The sequence below is a fragment of the Platichthys flesus genome, chromosome 5 (genome assembly GCF_949316205.1).
Source record: "Platichthys flesus chromosome 5, fPlaFle2.1, whole genome shotgun sequence".
NCBI classification, from domain to species: Eukaryota; Metazoa; Chordata; class Actinopteri; order Pleuronectiformes; family Pleuronectidae; genus Platichthys; species Platichthys flesus.
Window position 1 is genome coordinate 17707197 of NC_084949.1, and position 15037 is coordinate 17722233.

Sequence of the window (15037 nt, forward strand, 5' to 3'; positions counted from 1 at the left end):
AATATGTGTTTTACAGACTTCGGAAGTCCAAAGTAAGAAAAGATCTCCACCTTATTAATAAACACCTCTAAATTGGTTCTTACACAGCCGAAGTGTAGAGAATTTGGATTTGCATACATACACGCAACGCGGCACCCAGTTATACGCATGCGCACAACCCATGAGGCCCAGCTCTTCGTTGCCTTCGTTGTTTTGGAGAGTGCGAGAGCATGCCGTCGGCACCAAAACGAAAAGGTGGAGCTGAAAAGCTAAGAGATAAAAAGAAAAAATGTCTGGAGAAAGGTGCCTCAAAACATTTAAAAATATCAAATTTCTTTGGAAAACCACCGACTGGTGACAGTGAAAAGGTAAGATAACCCTAACCCCATAGACCGTTATGATCTGGTAAAATAAGCAAGCTGGTGTTGTTGTCAACATCTAGATTATCTATTTTAACATGTTAGCCGTAGTCACTGGCTTACAATTGATGAGCAAGCTATCCATGGTGGTAGTTGTAAATAGGACAATCTTATAATTTCTATTAACCTGTGACAAATAAGTTAACCAGCTAGTTTGTTATGCTAAAATCTAAAATTATAAATAATGTTTATATGTTATCTAGATTGTTAATATGTTATGTAGAGGCGTTGACTTGGCCAAGTATAGCATGCATTTCACAACATATTAAACAAAATGTTAATATGTTATCTAGATTGATGATTCAGCTGCTGGAAGCAGCAGCCAGGGGCATGAGAGCCAAGATAAGAGCCAGGCATGTGTCCATCCAGGCAAATTGGTGGATCCAAATGTTATTAAAAAACAAACATACATATATGATGTAATTTCTTTGTAATCATCCAAAATAATGTTAAGTGTATGGGTATTTTTCCCAGAAGGCCACTGACTGTTCGATACGCGCGATCCATTGAGTGGGCAACGCGGCTACTTAGTGGGCCGCGCGCCGTGTATTGAGTGGGCCGGTCTGACAGAAACTCCCGGGCCACTTTTTTCCCCCAGTCCGCCCCTGCTACATTCTATATTAATTTTGTTGTTGATAATGGCCATTAATAATGATTGATTTTCTTCCATTGCCGATGAGTGGTCTGAAGAAAAATGTAGAGTTTTATCCAGAAAGCAACCGTGATTATGTGTAGAGTATTTGGTCAGCACATGGGGGAAAAGGGGGTGACAGAGGGAGATACACCTTCATTCTAGACATTCAAACTTTAGTTAAAGGTGTCCTTTTTATGTAATGTTAATGTCAATGTGACTATCAATAGAAATTGTCCCTGTCTACTTTTGCCTGGAACCATACGCATGACGTGTGAAGGCAAGATGTCAAAACTCTAAATAAAGCCACAGAAGTAGGGTGTGCACGCTTTCACCCAACAGCAACAGCCTATGAACAGTATTGGGTAGATGGGCTCGTGGAGAACATGCTTCCTTTGTCAATAAAAAGGCCTCATTCTAAATCATAAACACAACAATTTTCTCAATTACTGGTGAATATACACATTATATCAGGTAGATCCCCCTAAATCTCACGCGCTAGACCTTTATTAAACGCCTGTCAACTGACCTTTTACAGCTATATTCAGCTTTATCATTTTGTGGCTTTCCAAATTTTCAAAAATGTCTTTTCATGTTTGGACGGCCTTTTTTTCCTGAAAAATATATTTTTGTATAAACTCAACTTCTTAGACACATGGTTGCAAATTCAAACAGGAAACAAAATTATGGGGAGGTGAAGTGTCATTGGACAGTAATTCACTTCTAATAATGAAATGAGCAATCATATCAATCAATCATTCAAATTTTATTTGTATAGCCCATATTCACAAATTACAATTCATCTCATAGGGCTTTAACAGGGTGTGACATTCTCTGTCCTTTACCCTCAGCAAGAGTAAGGAAAAACTACTAAAAACCCTTTTAACAGGGTAAAAATACATATAAACCTCAGAGAGAGCCACATGTGAGGGATCCCTCCCCCAGGACGGACAGAAGTGCAATAGATGCCACGTGCAGGAAAACATCATCAAGATTTAAGTCTTCAAGATTAAAGATTAGATATGAGACGGGTCACTCTATTCGTCAATGCTGCAAGCGAAAAAAAAACTGCTCAGCCCCTGTCTGAAACAAAAGGACAGCTGTGCAGCCACTCCACCTCGTCTTTAAAGCACCCTAGCATTACACATATGAATGGCTGGTCTGAAAAAACACTAGTTATTGAGTCAATGTGCCTTTTATCGTGCCCCCTAATTAAAAATCCCTGATGTTTAAGTAGAACACATCCGCCACACTTGAGATGCGCCTGTCACTGGCTGAGGCCCAAGGTATTCAAGCAAGCTGTGCTCCACTGCACACTGGAACACATGAAGGAGAGGATGAGTGCTGTTTCAGGGGTATGTAGAAAGTGTCGCTGCAGCCATGCAAATATAATTTAAATTGTGTGGATAATAAGTATATGCTACACCATCTATGCTTGCTTCATCATGTACATTTTAAGTAGAACTGTTAAAAGTTAATCTTACATTTTCAGTCAGTGTTAGTGAGTGTCCTTATTTCTGACATGAAAAAGCATGAGGCAGAACAAACAGCCCATAAAAAGACATTAGCTTATTTTCTCCAAGTCATTATTTGAAGCATAACCTCTTAAATTACCTTCTTGATGTCGGAGTTAAAGTCTGTGGCTGCATATTGCCAAATGTCACAACAATTTATCCAAAATTTGTTGAGACATTTACTAAATAAACAACAAGTCACTATAACAGGCAGCACAACAGGAAACGTATCTGGGTAAAATTAATGTCTGCACAAAACATAATGGGATACATCAATTCGGAAAAAGCATGCAGTGTTTTGACTGAAATGAATTGCATCATGTCTTGTATCACAGTCCTAATTACAGAGATTGATTCTTACATTGGTTTGGTGTCAAATATAATTTCAACCAACATCCTTTAAATGTACAACAAAATTTGAGGAAAAGTTCAAAAAAGAGGAAATCGAGGTCCAGCCTCTTTTAATTTGCTTTTCAAATTAATTTAGACATAAATGCCACACCAATACCACGTCATCTAAATATGAAATAAGATAGTAATAAGTCATTTAAGCTGGGTTTGCAGGGGAGTTGACGGCAGTCTGTATAATTTTTTTTGCTGCACACCTTCATTACAGCCCACTTCCCACCTCTCTCATCCCCCTTGTCTCTGAGCACAAGCAATGTCGACAGATCTACAGTGTGATGCAGACACGAGGACGGATGAACATCTCTCTTCTATACAGGTGAGTTTCAGTTTCTGATTTTAAACTGAATTCAGAGGGTCTTATTTGAATAATGATATATATATATATGCTTGACGGAGGATTTGACCTACTGCTTGTGATTTAAATGGGATATTTTAAATGGGATATAATAAATGAAAATTAATTTAGAATTCCATTTTTTCTTCACTTTTCAATGTCAGCATCACCATCATACTAATGTAACTGCTTTCTACAGTATTGCTGCATTGCAATAGATACAAATACAAAGACTACATCAAATGATTTTATCTTTGAACAATATATATAATGGTATTTACTGTGTACTATTACCAGACATTAAACACATCACAATTCACAATTTGCATAATTTTGTTAAATTACAGTTTTTATGCAATGCTTTTGTGCTGATATTGAACTAAATAAGATTTTGTGGAGATTTCTGTGCGGTTGTAAATGTAAAAATGTCTTAGTTTAATGGATATGATACGATGTCTTGTATTTAGATGACTAATTTAACGTGACTTCACTGAAATGGATAGCTGCACACCATGGTGTCAGTTCAACGAAGTCTTCCAGCCAAAACCAAAACCTACGACTTCGCTCAGCTTCACTTCACTATCACTGCACAGTCCCTGTGGTGTTCATTAAAATCTGCCAGGGTCCAAGACAGGCGGAACATCTTCTCCTTGTTCACACCACTGCCATTTGCTGCTGTTTGTGTTGTGCCATGTGACATATGTAAGGACTGAAACTGAAAAAAATACATAATAGTTCAGTGAGGGTACAGACAAAACAAATCACTTGTATAGGCACTGACAAACCATATGAATTTCGTGTAGCATATTCTGTACCATGTAGAGCAAATGTAATCACATGTGTTTTTGCAGGTTCTTTACACATTTTACAATAAAATTGATCCACGCGGGAAACTTGTGCCAAACATGTAAACACGTGTGGTCATTTGTGACATGTGAAATTCACGTGGTTTTTCTGTAAGGGAAGTTTGACAGCACAAGACCCTGGGAGAGCTAATGATCATTTCGATTCCCTCGCTCCTTATCTGACATTTTTCTTGGTTTAGAAAACAAGCAAAGCATATCCTTTTAACAGCGAGATCTGTACTGATGACAACTCCCTCTGGTTTTGCTCACCATACAAGGCGAAGAGATGGCTCACATCTTGGGGATTCAAGCATCAAGCTAATGTTTACAGCTTAGAAATTAACTAATGACAAGTTACCCTGGTGCAGCAATGGGGTCAAAAAAGTAATTGTAGCGAAAGCAACAACAATGTCAAAACAAGTTATTTAAATCTGTATCTGTTTGTTTTGACAGGTTCGATTAGACCATGGATAACGGCAGCCTGGGATTTCTCGGAGAAGCCAACACATCTCTTCCGATTGAACATCAATCCTGTGCTACATTACGGAACCAGGTCTCACGCACTTTCCTGTATGCCTTCTTCTCCGTTGGCATCGCCTGCACAGTGGTTGGAAATTTCTTGGTGGTCTTGTCCATCGCCTACTTCAAGCGGTTGCAGTCACCCACAAACTCTTTTGTCTTGTCATTGGCAGTGGCTGACTGTCTTGTTGGCCTGGTTGTGATGCCTTACAGTATGATTCGGACCGTTGAAGGATGCTGGTACTTTGGTGCCCTTTTTTGTAAGCTTCACTCCAGCTTAGATGTTATGCTTTGCACTGCCTCAATATTCCATCTCAGCTGCATTGCCTTTGACCGCTACTATGCTGTGTGCAACCCGCTCATCTACTCTTTAAAGATGTCCCACAATCGAGTAACTTTCCTCATTGTGGTATGTTGGGCAGTTCCCATGCTCATTTCGTTTTGCCCCATAATGCTAGATCTTCATATTGCCGGTGTGGACATCTTGCTCCCTAAAGACGTCTGCTTGTTCTTGGTCAATCGCATTTATGCTGTCATGGCTTCCTTGGTAGCCTTTTACTTGCCGATGGGAATCATGTTGATAGCATACTGGAAGATCTTCAAAGCTGCTAATCGGCAGGCCAGGCAGATCAGCGCCATGGAAAGCCAGATGGCTGCCGGTGTGGGCAAAGACTCAAGCAAGAAACAACGACACAGAAACGCAATGAAAAGAGAGCGAAAGGCAGCAAAAACTTTAGGTATCATCATGGGAGTTTTCCTAATCTTCTGGGTGCCTTTCTTTACAGTCAACATTGTGGACCCATTTATTGGATACAGCACAGAGGTGGTTGTCTGGGATGTATTTTTATGGCTAGGATATATCAACTCATCTCTGAATCCCTTCCTGTACGGTTTCTTCAACCGTTCGTTCCGCAGGGCATTCCTCATGTTCATCGGCTGCAGGGTATGCCTTCCTGGATCCTCCCCAGGGATGGAACTATCTCACACCAGGAAGGAGGCGAACGAACGTGCACATCAACCATAAAATACAAATAAAATCTGTGCAGACAAACAAAAACCAATGAATACTAAGGATTATAAGGCAGTAATAACAGATTTTTGTGATAACCAGGTTTGACTTACGAAGATATACCACTAAAAATGTATGAGGTGTGACGTATGAAATTGACTCTTTTCTTTCCAGGCAAAAGTAATTTATTCAGAGTGTGTGGATCGGCTCCGTAACAGAGACTTTTTACAGTGTCCCCACTTTCTGCAAATATGCTTTTTATACCTGGACTTAGAAGAACAAAAAGCTGATATAAAAACATGGCCGTTTTTTTCTTTTGGCTGCCATGACATGTCTGTCTTCTCTGTCTTGTGGCAAGTTTGTGGTCACAGCAGTGTCTGGGCCGCATCCTTCAGAAGTTTAATTTGAGGACTGATTATGTCACAGCAGTGCAACTAGGCTGTCCCATTTCGTAGGCTCCTTAAAATGCGACCAACATATTCATTCCCCCATCACTTACCTTTGCCTCAACCTTTATGGCCTATGCTCCATGAAGGTAGCGGTCTTTGTGGGCAGCATAGAACACGGCCACGAAGAGAGGAAATTTGGCTTGGGGTTTCTTAGTTTTTGATTGAAATTGTTTTCTTTACTTGTTGTGAAATCTTTACGATAGCATGACTCAACTTGGGGTTTGACGCAAAGTAAAGATGAAAGTGGAAACCTAAGTAACCCCTTTTATTTTTTGACGCTCTTACCTCGCATCACTTCTTCTTGAACTGCATCTAGCCCTGCTTTGCCCTGCCCAGTATCCAGAGAGCAACAAATTAGTCTCATTAAATATACTCAAGAAGCAGACAGCATTGTGTGAATGATGAACATGAGGTTTTCCTGCAGTCTTTTAATGAGCTGTTAGGTTTAGGCATCAAGTATGTCTCCACATTGTGCCAGTGACGTCTGTACACAATTAGGGGTCAAGGCAGCGACTGGCTCTTACTGACAACCAGGAACCTTTATAAATAATGTTGATGAAGTTACATTGTCTTGTAAGCACAGTTTGTTATTAATTTAGTGAGACAGAATTGTAGGGTGTGTCTGTGTGTTTGGATTTTGAGACTACTCCCCTATATACTATCAGTAGTTTGCCCACTGGTCTTTGTCCAAAAGAGACAAGTTGAGATTTTATTGGAAATGTATTCCTCTCATTTATTCGGGAAAAAACTGTAGATTTCCCCCAAGTCCAATAAGCAGTTCTGCGTAAACTTTATGTGTTGGAACAAAGCTAAATTAAATGTAACTGAGATCTATTCATCTTGAGTAAATACACCACCTGCAGCTAAAAACTAAGATGAGCTTGTCTCTTTGTGTTACTCTCAAATTACTGAGAATATTGAAAGTAAAATAACCAAGATAATAGCCACAGCTGTTAGAGGGGATGGATATATCTATAAATCAGCTTTCAAATTATGAGGGTTATCTTAGTTGAGTTTTTTTTTCTCCTTTTTACTTTATGACTCATTTGACATAAATATAACATCAAAAAATACAAAAAAAAACATATTCATTTAACAGTAGCACTCACATGTTAATGCTAATTACAAATGTCCAAGTAGACTCATTGTTTTTTTACTCAAACAAGTGTACATATCAATATCAAGTCAACTTGTAAATCCATCTGTTGAAATAAATACTGAGCAGCATCTTTACTGACCTTTTACCTTTACAATGCCTTGTCAGAACTGGAATGTTTCATAATTCATACAACAATAAAAAAAATTGCACTTCTTTGTCAACTGGCTTTTACTTGAATACATGAAGACCTTCACGAAAGTTAAGAAATACTTCTATTACAGTAGTAATGACACTGGCTAATGTTAAATGTCTCACCTGTTAATTATGGGCAATATAATAAAGTCCAGGGAGTTTATTACTTTTCCACTTCAATTCTCATCTCAATAAACATGATGGTCATGAGTGTTTGAAATAAAGTTTTAGTCTAGTGTTTGGGTTTAAGCCATTATTCTCAGCCTGTTACATTATCACCATTTGATTCTCAGATGTTTAGTCTTTCTTGCATGTTGGTCCAATATGGTCCTCTGAACAATAAATAACAAGACTCTCTGGGCACTCTCTAAATGTCAGTCTCCTTCAGGCCGTAGCAATCTGCCAGATCATAGAACTGATAACTGCTCTGCTCACAGGAGTTGTAAATCCCCATAGAGACTGTGTCCACTATGTCAATCCGGCCCACGGCAGGTGTGGTACCTTTTCCTGCCCCTCCCTTGATTTTATTTGAAAGATTGTTCACTTTCTCTTTGAGCTGGAAGGAGGACTTTTGCAGCGGTGGAAACAGACTCCATCTCTTGATATCTAGTGAGCGCCCTTTCCCCCTGTGCAACACAGAGCTCCCACAGGGTTCGTGCACGGTGTAGCCCGGCTTATAGTCTGCTCCCTGGTCCCTCGAAATTCCCCTGACGGCTGTTCGCCACCGCTGGTCATAGAAGCGCCGCAGGACCCTCCGTCTTTGGTGACACTGGCACCTGAGCAGGCGGATGAAAGCCCTCTTGAACTCTTTGCTGGAGCAGGGATATATCATGGGGTTGATGCAGCTGTTGAAGTAGCCAAGCCAAAAGACCACCTTGAACACAGTCTCGGAGGGCTTCAGTGCTGGGAAGAAGGAACCTAGAGGAGAACATAGGAATTGTGTGTAAATGTACGAGGCACTGATTTCAATCTTCAGATTCCACTTGGTTACATGGTACCCTTGGTTCTCTGAGTAAAGAGACCATCTCTTAATTCTGTTTCATATGTATGGAGCTGAAGTCTCCCAATTTTAGATATCGGACAGACACACATACATTCAAGAACTTCCCAGTTTGGGATCAATAAAGTATGATCTTGATTTTCTGTATGAATACAGACCGTGGAAGCTTGGACTCACGAGCCTTCTGGCTTTTTGGGTTTCAAGCGTCTATCTATCAACCAATTGTGTCTCTTGATTTTATTCCCTATGTTTTATGAACTGCACTGATTCTCTTGTTTTAATCGCTGTTCTATTAATCTAAATTTTTGTTCCCGTAAAGGACTTTGTAACTAAAATAGCATACTGGAAGATCTTCAAAGCTGCCAATTATGTATTCATTATTGTACATTCTACTAGTATGTTTTTTTCAGAAAGTATAACTGCAGAACAGCTCAGGGAAATGATGGTAATGAAGGTAAAGTAAGTGAATTTATACTGATAAAAATATTTTCATCAAAATTTGAAAATACCAGATCAGAATTTTTGGAAGTAAAATACTTTACTAAATAATCAATAAGTCAATTGAATAATTAGAATTGTAAAAATAATTTTTACATCTGTATATTTTTTCTTTTACTTCCATAATTGTCAACTTTTTATTGTGTTTAGAAACTGGATAAGGAAATGAGATCCTGAAACTGCTTCTCTGCCTACACACAACAAACACAGCTCCTATGCTACAGACATGCATTTTTCATCCTGCTGACAGTTGGATAGTCACAGCTATGTTTATGTAATGATTTATTGTGCAGCAGAAGCTATTTGGTGGAGTTTATCAATAGGAAGAAAGGAGATTTTGACATTCAGTGGACTTTTATTAATGGGACAGATATTTACAAAACACACAAAAGTCCCAGATCACACAGCTCATTTGCTATAAGAATATTACATCTAAAAAGATTTTATCTAATGCAACATCTGTCGGACATTAACCCAGGCTGCTAACACCAGATTTAAAATCCCCTGTGGTGTGTGTTTTCTCTAAGAGGATAAAGTGGAATGTATTGTTTTGTGATGTGTTAGCTTGATGTCTGATTCATATGTGATTTAGAATGCAAACACCGTCTTTGTCGTCTGTGTTTGTGTGATGGAAAATCCTCATCCTTATAAATATGACATGCATCAGCTTAGTGTGGCATGACAAATCAACTGCTATCTTTTCTTTCTCAGGACATTAAAAAACACTTAACAAAGAAGGTTTTAGGCTTTTTACGCTGTTTGCATGTAACATTATCTGAGTTTTATGAAAATTGCTTTGTGTAGAGCACATCAGCAACCCAGGCTCCCACTGCTTTGTTCATTTCTTTGCAATGACAAGCTGTTTTTCATGCGTTCAGGCTTGTGGCATTTACCCGGGGGACAAAAACGGAGAAATAAATCAGAGCTCAATATCCCATGTCATTTTTTCCCCCGCATAAATTATCGCTTTGCTTTCATTTCTGTTAATCACTTGTTTAAAAAAAACAACAGTTTTGACTCATCACCTTTGGAGATTAGAGTGAATGAAGTCATTAAAGGAGATGATGTCCTCCATTGATTTTTCTCTCTAAAGGGACCTCATCTTAAAAAAAAGTGATTCACTATTCTGACGCACAACCGAAGCACCATGGCAACATTCGATTTATTTATTTATTTTTCTTAGTGGCCTTATTTTTAACCATATATGTTCAGTCTGACGTCTGCCAGATCTTAAATCTCTTGTCGGCTTATACCTCAGCGCAAATCAAAAAGTGAAGCGACACATGAACACTTTGAATTCACACTGAAGGAGTCTGGGGATCTGTCCAATTTACCGGAGAAAATGTCATTGCTTTTTCTTGTGTGAGCAGACAGAGAATCGTGATCAGTCGTCAGCTGCAGAGCTTCCAAGGCCTTAACACCTTGACATTTAAAGTTACATGTGAATGTCAACATTTGACAAAGAGCTTTTTAAACATGATGCCACCCAGGACCCGGCTGTGGTTCAGTGAATACATGATTTATGATATGCATTCATAATTAGCCAAACTGGCCAAATGACATTAAAAGCCATAGTGCTACTTGTACATGTATAACCGTCTAAATAAGACTATTCCTTAAGTCCAAAGCTGGTGGATCATGTGATATTTTATTATGGTCAATCCATTCCACGAAAAGGCCAAAACCAACAATTAACTATAGTCTGTCAATACTCTCAAACTTTCCCATTCAGTCTCCTATTGGTTCCTACAGAACCATTTTCTACAGCTTTTTTGGAAATTGGGTAATGATCATGCCTTTTTAATGTTTCAAATAATGTTTAAAAAGTTAGTTTTTAAAACAATTTTAGCAGAATTTACTAAAACACAAGTAAAAGTGATTGTGGATTTGTATTTACAGCAGCAGAACAGTGCAAAAGTGTGGCTGCATAGACAATGGGTGTTGCAATTTTAAGTTTGGTTGTTAAAATGTCACCAAATAATCCTCTGAATAGAGAAAAACGTACATAGAGTTAAAAATACAAGTAAGGGGTTTATCTATGACAGAGTTCCATCATGGAGGAATTCTATAACATCCCTTATCATAATGCAATTAATCTAGATGTATACGCCTACATATAAGACACTATTCTTTAATTTACATTAACTTTAAAACTTCAGTGTATCTATATCCCTACTTACAGGATAGATATTATAGATATTTAGCATTTTAAACATAAAGGCCAACTGTCGTAAGTAATAGTTTGAAACTTGAAATATGTTGATCAATGAGCTTTGTACTATTTAATCAGCCAATTATTAGTGTTAGGGCACTCTGACTAGAGTTCTGACGAGTCAGACTTCTACGTATAGATGTGAATCATCGCAGTGACAAGGCCACGTTGGCACAAGAAGTACACACATGGCTCCGTGAGTGAAAGTTTAGTCATTATGGATGTGTCTCCGCACAATGCTTCTGAATGAGCGAGTGAGCGGGGCGAGGACCTGTGGGCTGTGGCACCTCTACACTCATTAATCAGACATTTGGGAAACAAACAGCTATGACTATAGACTGCTGTTAACATCAACTCAAAACATATGATTCATTAGTGTCTCAGTGTGTAAATACATCACATCCCAATATCTGGCAAAGTATTGATTTGAACTCACAATTACATTTAGTTTCTTTGACTCATTCGTGTCATTGGTCATTTCCATGCAGTGTCTATCCATCTCAAACTTGTGGATATATATTTAAAAAAAAAACTTTCACTCCCATTGAGTGAACCAAGTGATAATCAGCACCCATTTCATTTCTTGCAGACCCTGATGTAAAAAGTCGATTTTGTAAAGTCAGAGGTGCAGTTGGAAATACAGAGATGTGAGTGTTATACCTGATGAGAGATGGACCATTTGTAACCAATGGCTTTTATAGTCAATTACACTCAATATATGCAAAATGAAAATTCATGAGGCCACTTTTAATGTTGTACATAATGTGTGTGTGTGTGTGTGTGTGTGTGTTTGTGTATGTGTGTGTGTGCGCACTCTTACTTTCTCTAAGTGCAGCTTTATATGCATGTGGCTTTTTTTCAGTTAGATTTATCTGAGGTCGTAATGCCTCACACTGGTCATCATCTCCACTGAAGGGGCTTTTTTCTGCAGTGACGAGAGAAAAGTAATTTATCCGTCTTCCATCTCACTTTGTGTATTTGATCAGGACTTCCTGCAGATTTTCACTGTGATATTTTTGCAGTGACCTTTACATACGACAAATGTGGACAAGGCCCCTTCAGAAGCAAAGAAGCAGTGACTCATTATTTTTACACTGGTTACACGCTGGCACTTGAAATCAGCAGCAGGAATGTTTGCAGGATACTGGGAATAGTTAGATTCAGATTAACTTTTACTGAAGAATGCCACTGTACAGTACTATTACTCTGTGATATTAGCCAACACTCAAAAAAATTTAAAAACAAGCAACAGTAACAATTTAAATGGCATTATATCAATCTTAATTCTGATCAGTTCGGACATACTTCCAAAAATACACTGTTATGCCCAGAAACCTGCAGTGCTCAATTTGATTTTGTACATATTTCTTTAATTTGAGTGTATTCTGTGAGATGCAGTCCTACTCCTGCAGCAAACATGTTGCACTGTTCATGGAAATAGAACTGAAAAGAGTTTAATCACTCCAGGTGATACAAGAGCATTACTTATTCACGACCACTTTGATAGAAACTCATATTGCAAATTAATGAGGGGATCTTAAATTCTGCTTGAGGAGGTATTGAAGGTGATAGACGTTTTTTGCTTGTTGGATTTGTCATGAATATTCCTGCTCTGTGCATCTGATGGAAGGAAAGATTGGATGCACTAAAGTTGCACCACAGGGAAGAGAACTATGAATCCCACAGACTTACCCATGGGCAGAAAGAAGAAGAAAGGTAGCCAGCAGAGGATAAACATCCCCACGACGATGGCGAGCGTTTTGGCCGCTTTTTTCTCCCGGGAGAACTTCATGAGCCGCACCGACAGCGAACTTCTGAACGGATGGTTCTTGCTGGACTTGGAGCTGGAAGGACGCGCGTCCTCCAGCGCGCTGCGGCAGTGGATGCGCAGCACCACCTCCATCGACTTGTTCCTCTCCCGCTTGACGCCCGCCTCCAGGCTCTTGGTAGTCCTGCGGGCGACCACGTACACCCTGAAGTACATGACGAGGATGACCAGGAGCGGCAGGTAGAAGGAGAAGAGCGAGGAGAAGAGCGCGTAGCCGGGCTCCTCCGTGATCATGCAGATGCTGTCGTCCACCGGCGGCGGCTCCTTCCAGCCCAGGAGCGGCCCCACGGAGATGACGGTGGAGGACACCCACAGCAGGACGAGGACGGCCACAGCCCTCCTCTCGGTCATGATACTCGGGTACTTGAGGCAGTGTTTCACCCCGATGTACCGGTCTATGGAGATGACGCACAGGCTGAGGATGGACGCGGTGCAGCAGAGCACATCCACCGCTGCCCAGATGTTGCAGAACACCCGGCCGAACACCCAGCACCCAAGCACCTCGAGCGACGCGGAGAAGGGCAGCACGATGATGCTGAGCAGCAGGTCCGCCATGGCCAAGTTCACGATGAAGAAGTTCGTGACGGTCTGCAGGTGCTTATTGCACACCACAGAGAGGATGACCAAAATGTTCCCGATGATTGCCACCAAAATAAAAGCGGAGAGGAAGATCCCCACCCCGACAGCCCGGGAGTCCAGGGTGAAGTTCCTGCACGTCGAGATGCTGTCGTTTGGAAACACAAGGATAGATCCATTGGAGGCTTCTGCGAAATAGATCCCATAGTTGCTCTCGTTCCTCGGGTTAGAGGCTGACATGTTGAAACGCCATAAAGAGAAACTTAGAGCAAGTTTTCCACGCAGAGCAGTCGCATCTCTTCACAGCAGCAACATCAGACTGACTCTCTGCTGACAATCTGCAGGTCGAGCTCAGAGTACGAGAATGAAAATAAAAAGTCTTCACAGCTACAGGCGCGTGCATGCATGTTTAGGAAAGTGATGTCTGTATAAAAACAACTGAGGCTCAGACTTGGGATGGAGTCCACGCGATATCAGTCACAAAAACACAAATATAGTAATAATTTAAAAAGGAAAAAACTACATTTAGGTTAATTTCTCCAATGCGGCGGTTTTCCACTGGAGGCATCGCTGGAAGCAGCTCAGAGTCAGAGCTGGTCCAGCAGGTCTGAATCCACAGCTCCACCCACACGTCACATATTTAACTGCGGTCAAGACAGCCGACACTCGCATCTCTGTGGTCAAATCAGCCGATACAGAAATTCTACTGCACTCATATACTGACACTTATGGTAAACGGACCCAAACCGCCCAGAAAGGGGACGGTAACGGAGTACTCGGGGTTAGAGGAAGAACAAATGTGGGCCTACGTCCGGTTTTCAAAATAAACTGTTGAAATGGAGCCTATACAAAATGCATAATTGAAAAATGAATTATTGGATTAAATTCACAAGAAGTATATGTTGTCTTATCTCTGTCAATTTTATGAATAGCATTTTGACAATATTACTTTACTTTATTACTACTTTATATAAGAATGTTTAATTTGCAGTATGTAGGTAGTCAAAAAGAGGTCCTGAACACAGGCATATTAGTCCTAAACTGAATTTATTGAGCAAAGTGTTTTTATAGAACTTTGAAATATCCAAAAATGAACTGATTTGATTGTACACATGCTGGACTTTACTTTGACATGTCGCTTAATCTATACAGTACAATTTTTTAATATTCAGTATGTAGGTAGTCAGAGAGGTCCTGAACACAGGCATATCAGTCTCACTGTGAAATTATTGATCAAAGTGTTTTTAAAGAACTTTGAAATATCCTGAAATTAACTATTCCACAGTGAAAACATTGAACTTTACTTTGTAAAATTTCCAAATCTATACAGTAAAAATGTTTGATATTCAGTATGTAGGTAGTCAGAGAGGTCCTTAACACAGGCATATCAGTCTCTCTCTGAACTTAGGGGCAAAGTGTTTTTACAGTACTTTGAAGTATCCTGAAATGAACTGATTTGATTCTACACATGTTGGACTTTACTTAGAAAAATCTCTTAATCTACACAGTAAGAATGTTTAATATT

At 39.7% G+C, this 15037-nt stretch overlaps 2 protein-coding genes across 2 annotated transcripts; one reads left to right on the top strand and one right to left on the bottom strand.

Moving 5' to 3' along the window:
- Window positions 1-4596: 4596 nt before the first annotated feature.
- On the top strand, window positions 4597-5673 carry LOC133953432 (5-hydroxytryptamine receptor 4). Its single transcript, XM_062387357.1, has one exon. It carries the CDS (start codon window positions 4597-4599, stop codon window positions 5671-5673), a length of 1077 nt encoding a protein of 358 aa, XP_062243341.1.
- A 1459-nt stretch (window positions 5674-7132) lies between these two features.
- Window positions 7133-14174, bottom strand: adra1d (adrenoceptor alpha 1D). The gene is made up of 2 exons (XM_062386949.1): window positions 12801-14174; window positions 7133-8316 (listed from the first exon to the last, which is right to left on the bottom strand). Exons 1-2 carry the CDS (start codon window positions 13750-13752, stop codon window positions 7766-7768), a joined length of 1503 nt encoding a protein of 500 aa, XP_062242933.1. The 5' UTR covers window positions 13753-14174; the 3' UTR covers window positions 7133-7765.
- Between the last annotated feature and the right edge of the window lie 863 nt (window positions 14175-15037).

What these genes read in the sequence shown, in the direction of transcription:
- adra1d (XM_062386949.1), bottom strand. Translation starts at nt 13,752, where the DNA reads ATGTCAGCCTCTAACCCGAGGAACGAGAGCAACTATGGGATCTATTTC. An exon ending in CTTCTTCTTTCTGCCCATGG is followed by an intron (nt 8,317 to 12,800) that starts GTAAGTCTGTGG and finishes GTTCTCCTCTAG; the next exon opens with GTTCCTTCTTCCCAGCACTG.
- LOC133953432 (XM_062387357.1), top strand. Translation starts at nt 4,597, where the DNA reads ATGGATAACGGCAGCCTGGGATTTCTCGGAGAAGCCAACACATCTCTT.